This window comes from Kockovaella imperatae (genome assembly GCF_002102565.1).
Source record: "Kockovaella imperatae strain NRRL Y-17943 chromosome Unknown BD324scaffold_2, whole genome shotgun sequence".
In the NCBI taxonomy this organism is placed as follows: Eukaryota; Fungi; Basidiomycota; class Tremellomycetes; order Tremellales; family Cuniculitremaceae; genus Kockovaella; species Kockovaella imperatae.
In genome coordinates, this window is record NW_019028942.1 from 762,182 (window position 1) to 783,229 (window position 21,048).

Genomic DNA, 21,048 nt, shown 5'->3' on the forward strand with positions numbered 1-21,048 from the left:
TAAATCACCCTTGTTTTCAACTCACTCAGCAGTCCTCGTCTTGACGTTTGACCACATCTACACGCCAGACACCCAACCATCCACTCACACGACCATAGCACTCGTCGTATTCTGGCCTTAATCTACACACCGAACCTCGAAGCGTGTCTCGTCGAGGTCTGCAGCCCCGGCAAGGTCGGCGGCAAATTTGGCCAACCTTTAACGCTCGAGTGCTTTGAGACTTGCCGATTCTCTCACGCCTAAGTCTCTCCGATCTATAAGAATGGCGCCTTCCACCCCTTCGACGCCTCTTCATGGCTCTGGTCGATCAAACGGCAGTGAATCTGGCTCACCTGCCCCTACAGCAGCCGCTCCAGGCTCTTACACATTAGACGTGAGCCACAGCACGTCCCATTTTCTGACCATCTCCAGGACGTGACACCAGGTGTCAAGATTTTTGTCCTGAAACCCCTCGCCAACGGCGCAGAAGAGCAACGAAAGGCCGAGATCTTGTCAACGAGGGATAAGCCGAAACCATCCGCATACGCTCCGAAACCTGCTCCGGATGCTCCTCCGCCAGATCCACGAGATGATACAGAGTACTATGTTCACTACGTTGAATTCAACAAACGTCTCGATGAGTGGGTCGGAGGCAGTCGTCTGGTCCTTGATAAAGAGATGGAATGGCCAAAAGTGAAAGAAGATGAAAAGAAGAAGAAGGCTACCCCGACAGCCACACCCCAGGCCGGCGGTAGTGGTGGCGCTCCTAGTCCCAGACCTACTACCCTACTACGGAAAGCTACAATCAAGGCTGCCACGGCTGCTGCGACAAAGGGAACCAGTGGGAAGGATCTACCGATGGGTCGGGCTTCATCTCTCGGTCGAAAGTCCAGAGTCAAAGAGGAAGAAGAAAATAATGACGAGGCACCACCAGCGCCGCTGCCCCCGGCGGATGAAGAAGTCGCAGTGGAAGGTGTGGAATTGACACCTCCTTCCAATCCCCAAGCTGCACCTAGGGTGTTTTCAAAAAAACAGGAGATTGAAAAGCTGAGAACGTCTGGATCCATGACTCAAAGTCATTCCGAGATTTCTCGCGTCAAGAACCTCGACAAGCTACAGATTGGGAAACACGAGGTGGAAGCTTGGTACTTTTCACCATACCCCATCGAGTACGCACATCTGCCCATGCTGTATATCTGCGAGTTCTGTCTCCTCTACTACCCTACGCTCACTCAACTCGCCCGTCATCGTGCCAAATGTACACTGTTACATCCGCCTGGAAACGAAATCTATCGACACGAAAACATCTCCTTTTTCGAGATCGACGGAAGACGTCAACGGTCATGGTGTCGGAATCTCTGTCTACTGTGTAAATGCTTCTTGGACCACAAGACATTATACTACGATGTGGACCCATTCCTGTTTTACTGTATGACCCTAAAAGACGACTATGGTCATCATCTCATTGGGTTCTTCTCGAAAGAGAAGGAATGTCCGGAGGGATACAACGTCGCTTGTATCCTGACATTGCCTCAACATCAGAGGAAAGGATATGGCAAGCTTCTCATCCAATTCTCGTACGAATTATCCAAAGTCGAGGGTAAACTGGGCAGTCCAGAGAAACCCTTGTCGGATCTGGGTCTTTTATCTTATCGAGCATACTGGCAGGAAGAAATCGTCAAGTTATTGGTCAACAGTGATGAAGAGATCAGTCTGGATGAGATTGCAAACAAGACGTCCATCACTCATGGAGATATCATGCATACGTGAGTGTCTTGCGGCGACGCTCTGACTGACCCACGAAACCGAACCAGATGTCAAGCCCTTCAGATGATCAAATATTACAAGGGTCAACACATCATTCATCTCACCGACGCGGTACTGGAACAACATACCAAGACGATGAGCAAGCAAAAACAGTCTATAGATCCGAGTGCTCTACGTTGGAAGCCGTGAGTGACTAGAGTCGGCGTTTAGGCTAACATCATCGCCTTCACAGACCGGTATTCAGTCGAGCTCAACTTGCATTTGGATTCTAAGAGTCACGAGAGAGAGTGTTGTATGTTCATGTTGTAGCACTATGTATGCATCTTGGGCTAAGCTGGGCCGGCGGTCGGTGTGATATGATTGACGGTGAATGTCACGCAGATACACCGCGTGGGACCATAGCATACAGTGTGTTAAATTAAATCCCTTAGGGTGAAGATGATGTCACAGTTTGTGATCGGCGCGAGAGCACAGTGGTAACCGTACTTAGACAGTCCGGGCGGCGCATATGCATGAACAAGGCAGCGGATTTTCAACTATTTAGCGCCATGCTAGAGGTCGATCGCACTTCGTATGGGACAGAACCAAGGTAGGTGGGTGCTTGATCACGGAGAACAGGGATATGGGAGCAGCTGAAATGGTAGGAGCTCATGGGTGTGTCGGCAGCATACGTTTTTGTTAAGCGTCTCTGCCACTATGAAAGCTGTGAATGACATGTGGCACAGGACTGATACAATGTATACAATGTTCCGGTCAAAGTCCTTGAGGGGATGATGGATGCGCTTCCTCCACTGCGTATCCGGAGCAATCCTTGTCACCTTGAGAGCAAATATCCTCCTCTGATCTCCAGGAACAACAACCTGGTGGCTCGGTTGGGCGGTGCCCCCCCTTCCAGGTTTATTATTATACACTTTTCAATGCAATAATAATCAATACAACCTTTCGGGACCAGAATAAAATGGTCGACGCATACCGAGCAAGCACAAGTGGAGCATTTTGATCTTGAGGACATATATCTCAGCATCATGCTCATAGGCAGACTCATTCATCCATAATCATCATCATCACCTAGCTATCATACTGTCCGCATCAGACCCTCCCTTGAGTGAGTCACTCACTACCATCACCACGCGGAAGTGTATTTGTTGTTCCCCCCCTCTCCCCGCTGCGTCAGACACTAGCTACTGCGACCTGCGTCATTTTTTATTTTTCTCCCCTCCCCTCCACCCAGAAACCTGCGACTACCCGGTCTTCTCTCATCATCATTTTTCTCTTATACTTGATTCCATCCCTGGTCCCCATTGTCATGTTCGACACGGCTCACTGACTCGCATTCATAGCATACCTCCCGCACCATCATGCCATCCCTCTTTGTCAAAGGGGGCAGGAGAGGATCCTTGAGCCTGGCCAACGGGTCAGAGAAAGAAAAGCAACAGCATATTAATAATGTCGGCGGTCGGAAATCCATGGACGGGGATTCCACTGCTGCAGGTCATCATGCTCCTTCTGCTTTTCATCCAGGTGCAAAGCTGAAGACTTTGTTGGGTAAGAAGACGAGCAAACAACACTTGGATGCTTCTTCAGAGACCAGCTCTCAACCGAACGGTCATTCATCGACCCAACCGAACGGATCAAGTTCAACCACGTCACCCGCATCACCTGTCGCACGACAGTCAAACCCCTCAGTCGCCGAAGCGAGACGATCGTCTCTATCCCAGACTCTCTCCCCGGAGAGTGCTCAAAGCTCCTCAAACGGCACTTGGCAAGCCTCCTATCCCACCGTCGTGGACGATTCGTACGCCGATATCAGCCCAGATGGACATCTAGTCAATGGCGGTACATCGACATCGCCAAAAAGTCCCGTGACGGCCAGTGAGAACGCAACGAGGAGATTAGAGGGCAAAACAAGGGGACACGAAGCAGGCGACGAGCAGGACAACGACGAAGAGAATGATGCCTTGACATCATGGCCAGCTATCAAACCCTCCAGCCCATCGACATCCTCGAGCCCATCGGTCAATGCCATGACCTCGCCGAAATCAGCCACAACACCATCTCTCGCCTCACCTCTAGCCACCACACCTTCCAACTCCTCCCCTTTGACTCCCGCTACGCCTCCCCCCAAGCCGACAATCAGATCTCGACCCGATATGCCCCTCCGAAAATCCACACTCATCTCCTCTCCACCCATGCCCCAACCCATCAAAAACCTACCGACACTTGTTGGACTGCTCGAACTTGGCTCAGGCATCCCAGGGAACGGTAACATGCCTAGAACACCTGGCTGGGGAGGATTGATGTCTCCTCGATTCCCGGGTACGCCAGGTACAGGCGCGGGCTTCCCGTGGTCCTTACCGAGTGTTCCTACCGCCTCACAGGCTAAAGACAAGCCAACGACAGATGAGGAGGCACGAAAAATGAGACGGGCAATGGTGAGGCTAATCATTTCCGTAACGTTGTTGACGCCAGCCTTCCCTGCTTCGAGAACCATCGGTTCTCCCCGCACATGACGGTGGCGATGTCGGTGCGGATGACGATGACGATACCGAGGATGAATCGGAGCCCGAGATGGAGCACATGGACGGCGATTCAGAAGACGAGACTGAACAAGCTTCCGAGTCATCTCCGTCATCGTTCCACCATCGACTCAAAGGCAAAGGAAAGGGCAAAGTCAAGGAACGGGCCAGAGCCAGCACAGGCGTATCCTCCTTGGCTACGTCAGTTGTCAGAGAAGAAGGTAAGTGTCACATGTGCCTGCTCAGCTGATACCTCAGACACGTCTCCGGGCGTTGGTATCATCACCACACCGCGTGCAGTGGCGACAAAGACCGACTTCAAGTCCTGGGCTCTGCCTACACCTGGCGCGACCGCCGATCATTCCGCGCCATGGGCCAAATTCTCCGCCGAGACGCCAGCGGCGCCGACACCTGCATTCTCATTTGGTAGGGCACCCATGTCGACTGAGCGAACAGTCAAGCCAGATGAGGACGGGTACTTTTCGCCGCACTACAGTCAATCGCAATCTGCTGCTTCGGGAGCTCCTGCAGCAGCGGCAGCTGCTGCTGCGGGACCTGCGCAGGAGGGTGTCTCAAGTAATGCTCCTGATACACGACGAGACTCCATCGACGCTTCGAGTATAACTGCTTCCGCCGAGGACTCTGAAGAAACCGCCGAAGTCGCAACTGCGCCATCAACCAGTTCTCGACCATCCTTCTATTCTCGACCATCTCGATCCATGGTCAATCTTTCGACTGAGAATTCAGCACATACGCCAGAAACTGGATCAGCACTCATTCCTACTCGCTCACGCGAGCGACCTCACCCGACCCAAATCAAGATACCAGCCCGACTCACTCGACTCGAGGCCGTACTCACCCCTGGGTCTGAATGGAAGAGGGCGCCGCCTACTCCGGCCGCTGGCTTCAATGGCTATCTTGCTTCACGAGGACTAGACAAGAATGGAGGGCCGCTCATAGCCTCCCCCTCAATGTCAAGGTCCTCGTCCGCCCAGCGTCAACTCACGAGAAGATTGTCCGCGGACGACCTCACGATCTCTCCGCCTAGATACACTCCGCCAGAGCCCGGTGTATGGATCCCGAAGCCACGAGAGGAGGAAGGCCGAGAGCAATTACCCAAATACTGGTGTGCGGTGAGTTGCAGGATCATTCGAACAGCTTCTGATGCCATTAGGTACATATGGAAGGCCAGCTCACTCGGAAGAATGAGTTCTCCGCTCCTGGTGTCCAGGCCCGAGATCGGTCTTGGAAGAAGATGTACTTCATCGTCAGAGGCACATCCTTGATCGTCTATCGCTTCGACCCTCATCGATTTCCTCTCAAGGCCGAGGCCGGTCCCCTCGTCGAGAACGTCTCTGAAGCCGAGTCTAAAGAGCATCTTCACGTACATGTCCCTGGAGAGGTCAAGACGGCGGTGACTGTACCGATCAATGGCATCCCGCCCGCTGCCGCAAGGCGTAACGATACCCGACGAGCCTCTCTGCCAGGCTCAGAGTCAGGTGCATCTGGATCTAGCATCGCCGAACGACGGATGTCCGTATCCTCTACCACCTCGGTCGCTTCGGAAGAGAAGGATGCGCAGCTATTCCCCAATCGTGCTCGCTCAGCTTCAACTCAGTCCGGCTCGAGCGCACACAGCGGCACCACGCCGATCTCCTCCCACTTCAGGGAGAACCAGTTGATCAAGCAGTATACCCTACAGAACGCGGAGAGCGGTCTCGCGGCGGATTATCTCAAACGACGAAACGTGGTCCGTGTACGGGCGGAAGGGGAACAATTCTTACTACAGACAGACTCGGCCAGGGATGTGGTCGACTGGATAGAGGTGGGTGATCAATTTTTTTTTTATCCGACTTGACGACTGACCCGCTTCAGGCTCTTCAAGCAGGGACCAACGTCGCTTTGGACCTGGACGATCGTCCCATGCCCAAGATTATCACACTTCCCCGACGTCGACGGAGAAGAATACCTGGAGCCCCTGGAGCAACGGCTGCAGCGCCTGTTGTTCCTGCCACGGTCGCGGCATCCGTGGGAGCTGCCACGGGACCAGATACAGCTGCTGCTAATGTTGCCGCTGTCATTGCTGCTGAGAGGGCGTCGGGGAATCCCACCTCGAACAGAAGTCAGATGGAGAGAATGTTGGTGGAGGATCAAGCTGCCGTCACAGCAGCCTAGCTTTTTTAGATATCTCAACTGCAAAGTTTATATAGATGGCAAAGTTGTTCTTTCTGATCCTGTTTTGTAGCCAAACGACACGACAAGTAAGAAATTGTATCGTACATGCTATATCATGATGGTCTTCGCGGTCTTTACAACTTTTCCCATCGCTTAGGATGTATTTTCTTTCCTACGTTGGCCATGTTGCTTCTTCCTTGACCAAAGACGACGACCCACCATCCCCAGATCGCTACGAGAGTGTTACCTATACCGGTCACTTTTCCCAGTCCACCGATAGGTGCGTTCCAAGCGATGACACTCATGGTACTTGTCAGACCGACGATGATGGCCAAGAGGGGCCAGCGAGACGGACTGGGAGGCGTATAAGAAGGCACGAGGGTCAAAAAGACCAACAGGGCAAGAGACACGAGTCCAAGGGCGAGTGTAAGTGCGAGAAAGGATTCCAAAGGGGTGAGGGTATCGTAGTGGTCCCTTTCGAGATTGGCGATACCGGGTCCAGGCGCTGGCGTCTGAGAGAAGAACACCAGAATTCGAGGAAACAGTAGGAGTGGAAGAGCAAGTATCGTGAACCTGGAAGCTAGTGTATCAGTACGCACAAAAAAGGATATATGAAGACTTGATTGACGTACCATCCAGCCGCTACGAGACCCCAGACAGAGACGTTATCCAAATTGCCCTCTTGTAGGTGTACAGCTGCTTTCGCCTTGTCCTCTGCTGCGCGGTACGCTGCGCCAAGTCCACCAGGAGCCGTATCGGGATGGCGGGGTGGAATCCGAGGCTTGAGAGTGGATGAACCGACGGGTTGGAGCTCTATCCCTTCGTCTGACATGATCAGTGTGATTCTTACGCAGAAGTCTTCTTGGTATGATTGATCTCCAACGTTGTGGTTCAAAAAAACCAGGTGAATTGACGGTTCGTCATTGCCAGCTCAGCAGCTGTCATCGAGGCGGAGGTCGCCGAAGAATGTTAATGCGCAGATAATGGCCGCGGCCGATGATCTTTGATCTTTTGTTGAAATGCCTCGCTAATTCAATCTTTTGGACTCTCAAGACACGCTCTGACGATAGCGCGCAGAAGTTGAGAGCGGACAACATGAACTCGTATCCCTCCGAGGTGAGCAATATACCATAATCTTGACTGAAACCGTTTGTGCAGTTCCTATGTCATCCCCAGCCTCTCATGTTTGTAGCTGGCCTCTTGGACCCGTCAACATCATTATCAACAACAACAATTACGATCCCAACGAATACGAGAGACAGAGCGGCTTCTACCTCCAGTGCAGCTGGACCAAGCTCTAGGAGACCATCTGAAAATGACTCCTTTTCGAGCATGATGACCAGCACGACAACCCTCGAACCTAACACGACATCGATAGAGCTCTCGCCGGGATCCACACCCGCCGATACACCTGCTACTTCCAGTACATCTTTACCCTTCTCACCGCCTGTCCAGCCTGAAGACGCAAAGGAGACTACTGTCTTAGATTCATCTCCTCAGGACAAAGACTTTAAGAGACTTTTGGAAGATCTCAGAGGTGCTCTCAGTGGTATGCAACAGAAAGGGAAAGTTTGGCTGCCGGTCAAAGAGAGAAAAGACTTCAGAATAATCCTCGTGGATAAGGTGAGAGAACGCCAATCTATGCCTTCCCCCTCTTCCCCATGCTGACTCAGATCTGTAGAACGTCCGACTGCCCATCAGAAAAGTATCTACAACATCTACCAACGATCCACAATCATCGCCTCGCTCACCTTTATCCCCTCTTACCCCTTCTTCTCCTCTGTACCCCGACGGACTGATAGCTCCGGTATGGGTCAGGAAACATGCTGAGCTCGTTCCTTCGGTATTCGTCCTCTTCTTAAGACTCTACGAAGCGCCAGATCCGAGTGATCCGAATGCAAGAACCACGGAACAAGAAATGGACAATGTCCTCGTCGGAGAGATAGGGGACCGTAGAAGGAGGTTAGGCGAGAGAGGGATAAAATTGACCGTCGTGCTCATGGCTAGCACCGAAGCTCTAGGTGAGTTGGCCCATCATGCAGTGAACGCAAAGGGCTCACATAAACAGATTCTCCAAACCTTGACGCTCGACTTTCATACCTTCGTCGCGCGAGCGCATTGTCATCCAAAGCTTCCCTGTTCGTCCTTACGCCCGTTCCAGCGGATCAACTACCAGACTTTGTCCAGTCCCTACAGGATGCCCTATATGATTCCGCTATGGAGTACTATTCGAATCACATGAAACGTGTCCGAAGGAAAAAGGCCCGTTTGCCCGCCAACCAGTATGGGGCGTTACTCGGAGCAGATCGAGGGAGAGCTTTGGGAAGTCAGGGCTGGGGCGTGCGTTACGATTGGAAAGCTGGCTGGTTTGCCGAGGTCAAGGGAGAGACAGAGGTCGCTAGAAGGTAGACGACTAATGCTGGATCAGGAGCTGATCTCCTCAGGCATTACGAAGACTGCTGGAACGAGCTGGCGAGGATGTTTGCATCGACCCAGACTCTCCCTCCGCGCACAAAAAGATGGGCCGAGGCCAAAGTATTGGCTGATTGTGTAGCTGTAAAAGTAGGCGGAGTGCCAATGGGACATTTCTGACCGAGACAGATCTGCAAACTCATATTGTACGAAGGAGGTGGTCCCAAAGTTCTCGGACCATTCTTCGTCCACCTCAAACGTTTTGGTGACCTCTCTCGGGGCTGGGGAATCGGAGAAGACACCTTCGAGTTCTGGTCCTGGATCGCGAGACAGTGAGCAGGAGCCTTGAAAACGCTCTCTGATGCCAGATACCGGATCTTTGCCGAATTACTCGAGTTCGCCGTGCAGAATGGTCAGCAAGTCTCTACGTTTCCTCCCATATCACCCGACATGGCGATGCCGGAACTTGTGCCAGGCAAATCAGGTGTCAATCCACTCCAGATCCTCCAGCCCCCTGCTTTCTATTTCTACATGGCTGCTTCTTGTACCTTACAACGTCATGAACGCTTCCTGGTCGCGAAGGCTGCAGAGGTGAGCTCTCCTCCCTTGGCATCCACGCTGAAACATCCAGGAGGATGCCATGCAATCTGAAGCCGGAGCAGCCTCTGGCTACGTATCTGCCGCTCCAGGCTATAGCAATGAAAAGAAGGTTGATCATGCAGGGTTGACCGTCGAGGTATGTCCTGGTAGATAAGGAAAAAGAGCTCATAGTCTCAGCTTCTCACCAAAGCATACACACTGGTTTTGGCTCAGACTCCGCCGCAAATCCGTATAGCGGCCTACCTCGCGTTCAGGATAGCTGAGACACATGTGCGAGCGGGTCAATACGATTCAGCGATGAAGTGAGTTATTCTCTTTGGGCTTCGCTTAACCATAGATACTTTGACGAGCTGTCACTCCAAGACCAATGGGAACCCATCGTGAAGCAGACGCGTGCGCTGTGGTACGAGTCTGCTCAGCGAACTGGAAATGTAGAAGCTGCTGCGAGGCTTTTGATCGAGATGATCTGTCCTGGTTAGTCGCGCTCGACTCAGTGATCCTGACATGCAGGGAGTGGTCTGCCATCAAGCGAGAGGTCAACACTACAAGATGACTTACTGTCAGTTCTCAGAGTGAGTAATTCTCACGAGCGTGTCATTTATCGCAGACAACGGCTCCAGCCAATGGCCCCTTCAGCATGACCATGCCATCTGAATCAGCGCTTTGTGAGTGCTTGCGAAGAATTGCACTCAATTACAGTGGACGTATCTGCTGCATTCTGGACCGACGAAGTCCAGCTCCCCGGCTCGGCATCGTATCAATTCTGCCTATCTTGTCCAGAGTCCGTCGACATATCTTCTCTTTCGTTCGATCGGCTCGTCTTGTCTTTCTCTGATCGACCAGACGTGACTATCAAATCGGTGCCAGGTGTCGAGCGACCGATGACGCAGGTGGTAGACTTGGCGTCTAGCGAGGACACTCGAGCTGCATTGAGATGGTCCCCTGGGTCTCGAGTGATCATAAATGGAGAGCTAGACGGACTTGCCGGGAGCGTATCGGTAGGTGCGCATCGCGGATGAAGCTCAATCCAGATATCAAACGTCCTCTTGGTCCTGAAAGAAGGCCCTTGGGAGATCGACTTGCAGTTCCGACCGCCCTTCCCCACACAATGGCACACAGCCAAAGGATCAATTGCACCAGCACATGATCTCTCTTCCTTCGTCTCGTAAGTTCAGAGCAGAATCTTCGCTAATCGACAGATTCGTCACCCGCCCATACGACATCTCCATGGAGGTCAATCATCATCCATCCGCATTTGTCGATGAATCACTACCTGTCCTGGTTCGTGTAACAAACAAGGATGATCGACGAGTCGAGGCCAAATTGTCTGTCTTCCTCCAGCCAGCAGAGGAAGAAGATGGTGAGCCTCGCTGGAGGGAGAGGGCCCTACTGACATCAGGCTCATTCATTACGTATCTTGGCGAAACGTCTAAATCATTGTTTGAGGACCTTCAGCTCGGTACGCTGCAGCCTGGAGCTTCCATCGAAAAATCTATCACGCTTCAATCCCCTCACCCATCGACGAAAATAATAGACTTTTCCCTGCATACGATCGATTCGTCAAATCCTTCAATCTGGACGAGCGATAATGAGGACTCGATACAAGAGACCACCTACACAGCCGTCATCCCTGTTCTGCCACCGTTTGAAATGATGACCAGGATAGACACTACTCCGAGCTTGAATGGAGATCCGCAGGCATGGACCATAGTCATCTCGGCCATCTTGACTTGTCCCATACCTAGAAGAGTATACGTACACGGGATATCGTTGGCCAAAGGAGAGGTAAGATCAGCGCTCCGCGCAGAGCTGATCTATAGCTTGAAATTGTCTCCTCGTCGCTCGGCAAGGACACGTTCCCACAAGGTCAGTGATTTCCCTGCAATATGTGCTGAATCTCCTAGCGTGGGATCAAGTAACCTCTTACGCCGTGTACGCCAAATTTCAGACCACTCTGCCCTCTTTGAAACCTCCTGCGTATCTCGTCTGCTCCTGGAAAAGGTATTTGTACAATTCAAGACACATGCTGACCTTCCAGCGACGAAAAAGCGGCGTTGATAGAGACGCGCTTACCCCTACCTCTCCTGAACCCTCCTTCGCCAGGCTCGGGAATCTCCGCAAGAATTGCACCGCCAACCGTTGTTCATCTCAACCAACCATTCTCCATCTCTGTCAATCTCACCAACATGCACAGGACACTTGCCTCCTCTCTCAACATTGAAATCTCAACAGGAGAAAACTTTGTATGGCGCGGTAACCGGATCATCCGTCTTCCTGATCTCTTGCCCGAGGAGAAGACTACGGTCGACATGGAACTCGTTGCTGTCGGTGCCACAGGATGGTGCACTTTGCCCAAGATCACTATTTGGGAAGAAGATTCTAGCCCTGGCGAGGCTGGAACAGGACTCGAAGTACGTCTAGTTGATGGTCGGAATGGATCGGAGATCAGGGAGGGCTTGCAGGTCTTTGTGAGACCGTAGAGCATGTTCATGTGGTCGCATGGAAACAATGTCATTTAATGCATTGGGTCGTCATGTTGGCGGCCATTGCTTCGCAGCGTCCGTCAAGGGAACATACTGGGTATAAGGGACGAGTCTGGATGCAAGACTCACCCTCACGCCAAACAACTTGGTCTGCGTCACTTGTCCGGTCTCGGATTTGTCAATTTGCCAAATGTCTCGGAGGGTCAGCAAGAAAAAGAAGAGAAGAGATCACCTTGAGAGTGCTCGCCAACGGGTATGAACATTCTGCCTGGCTTTGCAAGCTAAAAGGTTCAGCGCCTCTGATGATATGTATACTCACCTGATCGATCAGAGCTACTGGGATTTCCGGTGCTGCGGCGCCCACGTGTATAATGGCGAACGGTGCTGAGAGTCAGTGGTGTAGGTATGAGGGCAGTCTTACCGTGTTCTGGTGACCCTATGTTCACTCCTTAAGTCCCTGTGCGCCTTCAATGCTTTTTCACTCACTCACCTTGCCTGCCGTCTCCACAGATGATCTGCACTTTCCCATTACCCGATCCAAGGGGTACGCCATCCTTCCTCAGATTCTCCAAGGACATGTCGACTAGCCCTTGAATGTGGTCGACTCCAATAACACTCGCACGTGGTGCGATTCGATGAAAGACGGCCGTGACTGGTTATGCAACGGACGTCAGGGGCCCGAGACTCGTCGCTGATACAGAGGATCGGCGGAATTCACGGTATCCTGATCCACTGCCAACGTCCAGTATTGAACCTGCCCCGTCTTCCGGCAAGTACGACAAGAGATTCTCCACAGCATGCGCGTGCATATGTGGTGCTGAGATGGTGGCTCCGTAGCCTATCCGCCTGCGGAACGGATTTTAGCTTCCTCAGAATCAGATGTAAGCGGGGTAATTGACATACTGGGGCGAATCTTCATAGGCGTCTCGCATATGGAAGACATAATTCGCCCTATCGACTTTACGCATGGCCTGAAGAAACTATCAGTCACTGGAGCGAGAGAGAGAGAGAGCAAAATCGGATGTTCTTCACCTCAGCCACCTGTGCAGAGTGAATCAAGCCATTCCGTTCCATATTCGTTATCAGCTAGATAGTGTCAGTACATCGAGCATGGGACCGCGGTACCTCGTTGTTGGTCCGCCCGCCGCTCTGCCAGGCCATATTGAAGACAGATCGCCGACCGATCAGCTTGTGGCAAGCGAGCGCTAGTGGCCTGATTATCACGTTCAGGACAGTCTCAGCTGAAGCCCGGCTCTGGAATCAGGCTGACCGTCACCAGATATGATACACGGCGGCTATGGCATCGCGGCCGCTTGTTCTCGTCACGTGATTATCTTCGGATGATCCGAGAAACAAGCATAATTTAAGCGACGCTTTCAATTTTTCTTTTTCGCGGAGTAACAACGGTACGAAGACATTTTCGATGTCAGAGGATGGAGGACGAGTGAGTATTCATCTGTTGATCGCCTGCAGACAAACGGACAACATCAGCAGCGGAACCGGTCGGTTGTCATCCATGTCAGGGGCGAGAAGATGGATTGGTCTCGGTTGACACGTTCGTTCTTGTAAATAATATCTCATCTCACTTCTCATCACGCGACCATCATCATCATCATGCTTAAAGCGGATCCTGGGATCGAGACTGCCCTCAGTACGGTCGGTGCCGTCTGTTGGACAGTGCAAATTATACCCCAAGTCATCAAGTCGTATCGCACCAAATCTACCCTTGGTCTATCGGCTGGACTGATGGCGTGAGCTCTACTTGAGCTTGACATTGTCGAGTGTAGTGCCTCGTGTCGGCTGACTCCGAATTTTCCAGCGTCTGGGCACTCGCTTCATACCCCTTTTCAGCCTACCTCGTCTCTCAGCGACTCCCTATTCCACTTCAAGTCCAGCCTCATGCCTTTGGATTCCTCTGTGGTATCTCGTGGATGCAATGCCTGTACTACGGATATGGGTACTCCAAGCTGAAAGCATCTCTTTCTTTTCTCTTATTTTTGGTCGTCTGGGCCGGGTTCGAAACGGGATCAGTGTATGGCTTATGGGTATGTCACTCACCTCACGAACAGGACTGATAAGTTTTTAAGGCAGCAGAAAGGCATCACATTGACGCTCCGTCCAAAGTATACGGATACGTCAGCGCAGTTATGATTGCAGGTGCACTCGCTCCACAATACATTGAAATCTATCGACTCAAACAAGTCATTGGCATTTCGTTGACCTTTATGACGATTGATATCCTCGGCGGAGTCTTTTCATTCCTCAGCTTGTTCTTCCGGGACAAAATTGATATAGCCGCATCTGTGAGTCTGTGTCTTGGAGGCCATGATCTAAAACAGATAGGTATCTTATGGTCTGGTGGTTGTTCTCGATGGCATCGTGGTGATCCTTGCGTTCATCTTGAATCCCATCGCCAAACGTAGAGAACAGCAAGCGGCAGAACAAGCGCAGGTGACTCTCAACATGGACACGCCGACAACAACGACCACATCCTCGGGCAAAGAGGCGACGGAAACATCCCACGCTCACAGGACGGTCAGTCGCGATTCGATCATTCATGAGGCTCCACAGCATTTCAAATGGCCTGAAAACGACGGACGATCGAGCACCGCGGTCCAGGAGAAGCATGGAGAAGAACTTGTATGACAGCCATCGCAATCTCAGCTTGTTTGACATTCTCATCACATTGTCACCCGCATCGAATACCCTCGCATTGTACTCCGTTCTCACCCTCCCGTCATCGTGCATCTATAGCATCTTCAAGCCTTGTATTGATACTGTCAACGTCTCCAAAGCTCAATAAGCCATAATCTACATGTCACAACCTCTCCGTTACACAATTTCATTGCCGCCCATTCCTATACCATGCATATCATTGCAGATCGTTACAATCGTGTGCAGTCGTAGTACCCCACATGTGATCTCCGGTCGTGCCGGTCGCCAATTAAGAATAGAACTCTGCAATCGATCAACCACCACTTCGCTAAGCCACACTCACTCTTGTTGATCTGATGGATCAGCATGTTGATGCTGAACGTGGCCACTCCATCGAAGAGCAGCAAGTTCAACTCGTTCTCGAACTGTGCTTGAAGCAGATCCTCCATTCTTATTTCCTCGCGGGTCGAACCCCTGCTGACGGGTATCGACACTGTCGAGGAATGCAGTTCAAGCGCAAAGACTCCCACTTCGTCCGATGCGATGATGATATTGACCTCGTTAAAGACGTTAGGTGAGAGCTGATTGATTCCGAGCAGGATGCCTGAAGCAATCAGCCAGGTCTGGATCGAGACGTCTCACCTCGTTCGTACAAATCAGCCGCAGTATACTTGTACGAGCCGAATTGAGATCGCTTGCCAGACTTTGCTTCCGCCCTTTGGTGGAAGTATTGCTTTGACAAGAACGTAGGTTTCTTCTTGCTGAGATGTCAGTCTTTGTCCGCTAAACTCAGCTCACCCCTTCTGCAGACTGGCCAAGGACGAGTCGATGAACTGATGATAGCTCTTGATCTGCTCTTCGAACCCTTGATGCTTCCTCCACATGTCCTCATGGGCTCGTTCCATGGCCACAGCATTCTGACGCTGCATCTTTCGCAAATGATGCTTCTGACGGATGTCCCCGGCGATGGAATCCAACAGGTCGGCAAACGCGTTTTCCCGGGTCAGACGGCCAGCACGTTCGAGCTTCATGCAGAACTCAATGGCGCGGACCTTGACTTCGTGGAACGGCAGCCTATCACTCAGCAATGAGCATCACACTCCCACTCACGATCGAATGCTCTCAATCTGGTAGCTCGCCTCAACGGGCGTGCTAGGTAGTTCTTTCCGAGCCCTCTTGCCTTCATCCCGAGCCATGTCCGCATACACAAGCTCTAGCCAGACAGTCTCGTGAACCTCGGTAGGACTATTGACTAAGACCTCAAAGAGCGTTTTGCCGGTCTGTACCCGGAGGACCGCGAGCACGTGTCGCTTGGCCTGTACCCAGTCTTCCTTCTCCTGTTCTTCCGGTCCACCGGCTAGCCTTGTCAGCATAGACAGCCAGTTAGACTCACGCTGCACCTCTGCAAGCCGATTGTTGACATTCAAAGACACCACTGCCTCGCTTCGATCATAATTGATGGGGGGACCCTCAAGCTCCCCAAGGACGGCTACGAGCGGGTCGTTCTGTTTGCCACCATACTAAGACCATGTCAGATACATTGACTGACCCTACTCACGAAAGCAGCGATGTTCTTGATCAGAGTGCTGAGCATGCCATAGATTTCGTTTCTCGTAATCATGATTGGTTTGGCCTCAACAGTCGACTCGAGCAGATCATCCGCCTGATAGAAGCTTTCCAGCGGTTCGACAGAGGCGACTGCATGCTGTGAGCTTCTCGCACCCCCCAGAAGCCTGCTTAGCTCACCATCCAGGACCCAGTCTCTGAAGGATATGCCCTCTGACCGGATGAACTCTTGCAGCGGGGTCCGCACAAAGTGATCTTTGGAAGAGGTGAAATCCTGCGCCGCGACATGGGTGATGAGGTTGGCGATTGCAGCGAGGTTGCGTCGCTCCTGAGCGCCAATCCCATGTTCGACGATTCCGAATGATTCGGGAGCGCTGTTCGTTCAGTTCGAGAGTCGATGGACTACTCACATGATGGCAGGCAAGATGAAAGGGAACACTACGGCTCTGGCCACAATGGGCGTGAGGAGCTCATCGCTGACGTCGGGAAATTTGACCTGCATCTTGTGAGCCCAATAATCACTCAGACCCCAGGGCTTACCCTGAGCGCCAGAAGCGCCTCGCGAGCAAGCAGTCTGACAGTGTATGGTAGGTGTGCGGTGCTTTGATATACGGTCTCAAGCATGCGCTTTGTCAAGTGTCGAAGCTCCTGCAGGTCTGCGGAGTATGAGCTTGACACTGCGCGACTCGCACTCACGCTGGATGTAGAAAGCTCTGGTTGACTCATCGGTCTGCAGAATTTGATTCCCATCAAGATTCCTTGGCTTCATTGAGCCCATACCAGTTCGACTTTCTTCCTCGTTGATGAGTCGCTGGTAGATCTGCGCCAAATCAGTCAACATCACCATTGCTCCGAGAAACAGTCCGTTCACCTCGACTGGGTCTGTTGACAGATCAAGATCTTGAGCTTGCATCACCCTCGCCACATGTTCGCCGAGGACGCCTTGTAAAAGTGGCGTTATTGCTTCGCGTGTATATTGCATGGCCACCGAAGTGATGGCGAAACGTGCATCTGCCAGTTCCTCCAGAGATGTCGATCGGAGGATCTCTTCGTGCACAGCGAGCTAGATCGATGTCAGTAAGGCGTCTAGGAACACTCCTCACCTGTAACAATTTGGCAAATAGGAACATTTCTCTCGTTTCTTGCCCGTAAGAGAACAGGACCAACGTCACGCTTTCGACCAAGACCCGTTCTTGCTCCGCATCTTCTCTCCTCATCAAGTCGTACAACAACCTAGAGATGTATTCTCCCCTGGTTTGGAGCAAGAAGAAAAGATACTCGAACAGTTCTAGCTTCCGTTGAGAAGATCGATCCATGTGCGCGTGGGTCGTGAATGGATCTCGGGTAGTCGAATCTTTCCAACCTTCGTGCGACACGCTCTGCTCTCCTGGTCCTCTTGCACTCCTTTTGGCATGTACAAGCTCCTCGAATGTCATCTTGTTCTTGAGAATCAGAGCGATTTTCGTGTCCAGCTCCTTGACCTCAGTCTCGAGCATCTGGTTCTCTCGGATCAAGCGAACAACCTCTCGCCGCAAATTCTCCGTGTGAATCTGGCGTTGATAGTCTGTGTCTCGATCGTCGAGGAGGTGCATGTAATTTTGGATGGTGGGCACGTCAACTCCTCGTCCGGTCAAAAGTCGATCGTACATTAACCGCTCCGCTCGACCTCGCCATAACGATTGTATCTTGATCACTTGATCGACATTTGTGTGAAGGTACGAGGTCCTGATCCAGAGCCTTCGCCGAGCGAGGAAACCACGAATAAGAGATTGAAGAAAGACCAGAGCGCCTTGCGTGTGTGGATCCTGCAAATACTCTCTCCACTCGTTGTATTCTTGTCGTGCTAGGTAGCCACGAGCACAAGCTTGGAAGCCAATGACATCGGGCTGAACAAACTCAAGCTTCTTCTTTTGCTCCGTATTCTGCTTTTTGGCCAACCTGGTGCGGAGGAACGATTGCAGGCCTCCGATGTTTCCAGCCATTTCCACCTTGGAGAGTGCTTTCTGCATGCTTTGATGTGATTGCTTCGCCAGACGTGCGCGAGCCGCCGCTTGGAGCAACGACAGGACAGGCATAGCCTCCTGAACGTGTTCGACGTAGGCTTGCTTCTTCCGACGGGCGAGCACGCCACGAGCAGTTGACTGAATGGCCACGATATACGCTGAAGCATCGTCCAGCTTTTCTTCCCTGGCCTTCTGCTTTCGTCGAGCGAGTGCCCCTCGGATTTGACTTTGTACAGCAATGTGGATGCCGACCATGGCATCGAGGATATCTAACAAGCTCCCGTCACGTTGCCGGATTAGGTGTCCTCGACACATTGCCTGCAGCTGAACGATTGACTGGCGGGTCGCCGCCTCGGAGCAGGAGGTCCTGACTCTGCTTCTCGCGGCGCAGGCAAGATGACGGCGGCAGGCTGATTGTATACCAGTGATGGCCTCAGTCGAACTGTATAAGGTTTTCTGAGCCTGTTTGTGGCGAGTATGGGCGAGCTTTGCCCGAGCATGTGCTTGTATGCCAATGATCGATGTTGCAGCTCTGCTCAAGTCACGGTACTGCCTGGTCAAGCGGATTACCGCAAGGTGACGTCTGGCAGCCGACTGCAAATCTGAGGCCCAGTCGTACAGATCTTCCTCCGCCTCGCGCTGCGCTATCAGACGTGAGCGGCACATTGCACCGCGCGCTCGAGCTTGGAATCGGACAATGACCGGCATGGCGAGATCCAGGTGATATTTTGTCCGGTTGGCGCGGGCTCTCGCCAGTTGACCTCGGAGATGCTGTTGAAGTTTGACAATAGATGGTGCGCATCCGAGTAGTTCGCGATCTCGACCTGCGGACAATGAGAGACTTTATGTGCTCCTACTCACGCTCTTCTTCCGTCTCTTCGGGCTCCTCCGGTGCCCAGCTGGCCTCCTTCGCAAGTGTCTTGCGAGCGTCTCCAAAATTCGGCATTGCGACGCCTTGTATGCCTTTTTGAGTTTTTGCGAGCTGCTCATCTGCGGCATGATGAGCCGATGCTTGGGACTCTTGACCCACCTGTGAACTCGAATTGACCGACGAGATCACCGATCCGCTCGGCGAGGCCTTGGCGCGAGAGAAGATGACTGTCGTAAGCACTAGCCCGCTTTTACAAATCACCTCAGCACGTGAATACAGAAGATAACCTTTGGTATATTCTTCTTCTCGTACAGATCAATTGGATCAAACGTGAAAACCTGGCAGTGAGTGACGATTGTGTCGCTCTAACCCACCTGAGGCATGCCGACTGTCCGAATGAACTTCATGAAATGGTCAATATTATCGACCTGCTTGTATCGATGCTTGCTGTCTGTCCAAATTTTCTTGACCACCTGTTCGCCTTGAAAGACCCGTGCAAGCTTGGCCAGAACCACGCCGTCTCTCAACCCTTCGTCCATCTCAGTAACACCGAACCCAGTCTCTTCGCCCAGACATCCCTCGATCCACTGTTGAGCCTCTCCAATATGACAGAGATATTCATACGACGCGAGGGTATGACGCTGCTTGTCCATCCAATTGCTTTGCATCAGCCGACGTGAAGGTAAAGGCGCAGGGGCCAGTGTAGTGGAGGACGCAGATGGTGGTAAGGCGGCTCGTGAGAGACGTAATCGATTGGACATGCCTGGCAACTGGTCAGGTTCTGTCGTGTCCTACGAGAACTCACCCGTGACTGCCTCGCCATCATCTGTGCCCTTCGCTGGCAAGCTCCCGACCGCGTTCATTAGACCCTTCATCTCGTCGCCCGCCACTTCCGCTCGAGGCTTAAGAGTCTTTGAGGTAGGGGTGATGGTGTTCGGCAGATATGAGCGGCGCTTCGTGCTCGGCGTGTGAATTGTGCCTTGTGGTGTCGAAGGGACATTATCGAGAGTCGAGGGTTGCAAGACGTCGCCAGCTTTGTTCGGTGGTGGCGATGCAGAGGTGTCGCCAAGGGAGGAAGGAAGGATGATGGAATCTCTCCCGAGGTTTGATGGTTGTCGGCGAACAACCTTGACTGGCTCCAGCGTCTCCGGTCCGCCTTCGCCAGAGGCGATCCTAGGTAAATGTCGACCTAGCCGACGTCGATCACTAGAGCTTATCGATCCATACTTGTCTTTCGAGGAGAGGGAGGAGGAGGCTGGCGGCGTTGAGGAAGCTGAGAGACCAGAGGGGACGTATCGTGATTTAGCCGGGGAGCCAATGGGCAGCTGCGAAGCTCGTGAGATTGACGCTGGACTAAAGGCAGCAGTGCTGGGCTTCGTAGGCGTCTCCGCATCTGCTGGTGGAGTAAAGAGAGATCCAAACGGCGAAGGTCTGCTCGACGTCTGAGGCGTAGCAGGGGTCGCGATCGATGAACTAGCTGGAGTATCACTGAGTTGAGCCGCATCTCCAGACTGTCCCTTTCTTCGCGCTTCCAATCTCTTCAACGCATTTGCTCTTGCCTGAGCCAGGGTATCCTCCACCGCCTGAGACCTGCCAGGTGTCGCACTTGTCACCTCTGAGGAGGGTTCCGCAGGCTGTGGCATCATGGAAAGGGGCCGAGCGGGAGTGACAGTCGCCGCTGGAGTCGATTTTCCCGAGTCGAAGCTGACTGTGTGCCTCTTAGCGGCCATATTACTTCGCATGGAATGTTCGGCGCCAGAGGACGGGCCTAAAGATTCACCGAAGCCAAGCCCGATAGAGGCAGACTCCTTTGATCTGTCTTCGAATCCGGCTAACATTTGCTTAACATTACGTCTGATCGGTGTCGATGGAGGAGATCCGAGCGCAGTCGGGCTAAGGATGGATTTACTGGGTGAACCCAGAAGAGAGCTACTTCCGACGCTACCTCGACGCGGTGAAGATGTCCGTTCCAGTATTCTTGTTTGGTAGGAGAAGATTGATGGGGACACTGTCACGCCTTT

General features: G+C 52.4%; 7 protein-coding genes across 7 annotated transcripts; 4 read left to right on the plus strand and 3 right to left on the minus strand.

Annotated features, from left to right (window-relative positions):
- Positions 1-19: 19 nt before the first annotated feature.
- Positions 20-2,085, plus strand: BD324DRAFT_615270 (acyl-CoA N-acyltransferase). Its single transcript, XM_022014704.1, has 4 exons — positions 20-373; positions 412-1,745; positions 1,794-1,931; positions 1,979-2,085. Exons 1-4 carry the CDS (start codon positions 263-265, stop codon positions 2,016-2,018), a joined length of 1,623 nt encoding a protein of 540 aa, XP_021873644.1. The 5' UTR covers positions 20-262; the 3' UTR covers positions 2,019-2,085.
- A 1,019-nt stretch (positions 2,086-3,104) lies between these two features.
- Positions 3,105-6,437, plus strand: BD324DRAFT_648480 (hypothetical protein; the record flags this gene model as incomplete). The annotated part of the gene is made up of 5 exons (XM_022017847.1): positions 3,105-4,178; positions 4,216-4,483; positions 4,521-5,395; positions 5,437-6,087; positions 6,138-6,437. 5 exons carry the CDS (start codon positions 3,105-3,107, stop codon positions 6,435-6,437), a joined length of 3,168 nt encoding a protein of 1,055 aa, XP_021873645.1.
- Positions 6,438-6,532: 95 nt separating this feature from the next.
- BD324DRAFT_615273 (hypothetical protein) lies at positions 6,533-7,338 on the minus strand. The gene is made up of 2 exons (XM_022014705.1): positions 7,070-7,338; positions 6,533-7,010 (listed from the first exon to the last, which is right to left on the minus strand). The coding sequence occupies exons 1-2, from the start codon at positions 7,267-7,269 to the stop codon at positions 6,572-6,574; spliced, it is 639 nt and encodes a 212-aa protein (XP_021873646.1). The 5' UTR covers positions 7,270-7,338; the 3' UTR covers positions 6,533-6,571.
- A 116-nt stretch (positions 7,339-7,454) lies between these two features.
- On the plus strand, positions 7,455-11,957 carry BD324DRAFT_615275 (Foie gras liver health family 1-domain-containing protein). The gene is made up of 19 exons (XM_022014706.1): positions 7,455-7,553; positions 7,596-8,060; positions 8,119-8,458; positions 8,506-8,842; positions 8,882-8,999; positions 9,039-9,181; positions 9,218-9,440; positions 9,481-9,585; positions 9,627-9,751; positions 9,787-9,923; positions 9,960-10,021; positions 10,057-10,114; positions 10,149-10,447; positions 10,481-10,614; positions 10,649-10,809; positions 10,849-11,234; positions 11,270-11,315; positions 11,354-11,450; positions 11,488-11,957. Exons 1-19 carry the CDS (start codon positions 7,533-7,535, stop codon positions 11,927-11,929), a joined length of 3,699 nt encoding a protein of 1,232 aa, XP_021873647.1. The 5' UTR covers positions 7,455-7,532; the 3' UTR covers positions 11,930-11,957.
- Positions 11,958-13,204, minus strand: BD324DRAFT_615289 (protein-L-isoaspartate O-methyltransferase). Its single transcript, XM_022014707.1, has 10 exons — positions 13,058-13,204; positions 12,965-13,018; positions 12,836-12,903; positions 12,651-12,778; positions 12,423-12,584; positions 12,354-12,368; positions 12,252-12,316; positions 12,165-12,213; positions 12,062-12,126; positions 11,958-12,025 (listed from the first exon to the last, which is right to left on the minus strand). The coding sequence occupies exons 1-10, from the start codon at positions 13,091-13,093 to the stop codon at positions 11,981-11,983; spliced, it is 687 nt and encodes a 228-aa protein (XP_021873648.1). The 5' UTR covers positions 13,094-13,204; the 3' UTR covers positions 11,958-11,980.
- Positions 13,205-13,546: 342 nt separating this feature from the next.
- On the plus strand, positions 13,547-14,578 carry BD324DRAFT_648484 (hypothetical protein; the record flags this gene model as incomplete). The annotated part of the gene is made up of 4 exons (XM_022017848.1): positions 13,547-13,683; positions 13,752-13,977; positions 14,020-14,235; positions 14,276-14,578. 4 exons carry the CDS (start codon positions 13,547-13,549, stop codon positions 14,576-14,578), a joined length of 882 nt encoding a protein of 293 aa, XP_021873649.1.
- Positions 14,579-14,817: 239 nt separating this feature from the next.
- BD324DRAFT_576164 (hypothetical protein) lies at positions 14,818-20,670 on the minus strand (the record flags this gene model as incomplete). The annotated part of the gene is made up of 17 exons (XM_022013175.1): positions 14,818-15,191; positions 15,230-15,348; positions 15,386-15,661; positions 15,698-15,944; positions 15,981-16,107; positions 16,146-16,285; positions 16,334-16,527; positions 16,564-16,649; positions 16,694-16,809; positions 16,850-16,973; positions 17,025-17,216; positions 17,257-18,980; positions 19,018-19,146; positions 19,187-19,254; positions 19,289-19,365; positions 19,402-19,790; positions 19,833-20,670. 17 exons carry the CDS (start codon positions 20,668-20,670, stop codon positions 14,818-14,820), a joined length of 5,220 nt encoding a protein of 1,739 aa, XP_021873650.1.
- Positions 20,671-21,048: the final 378 nt, after the last annotated feature.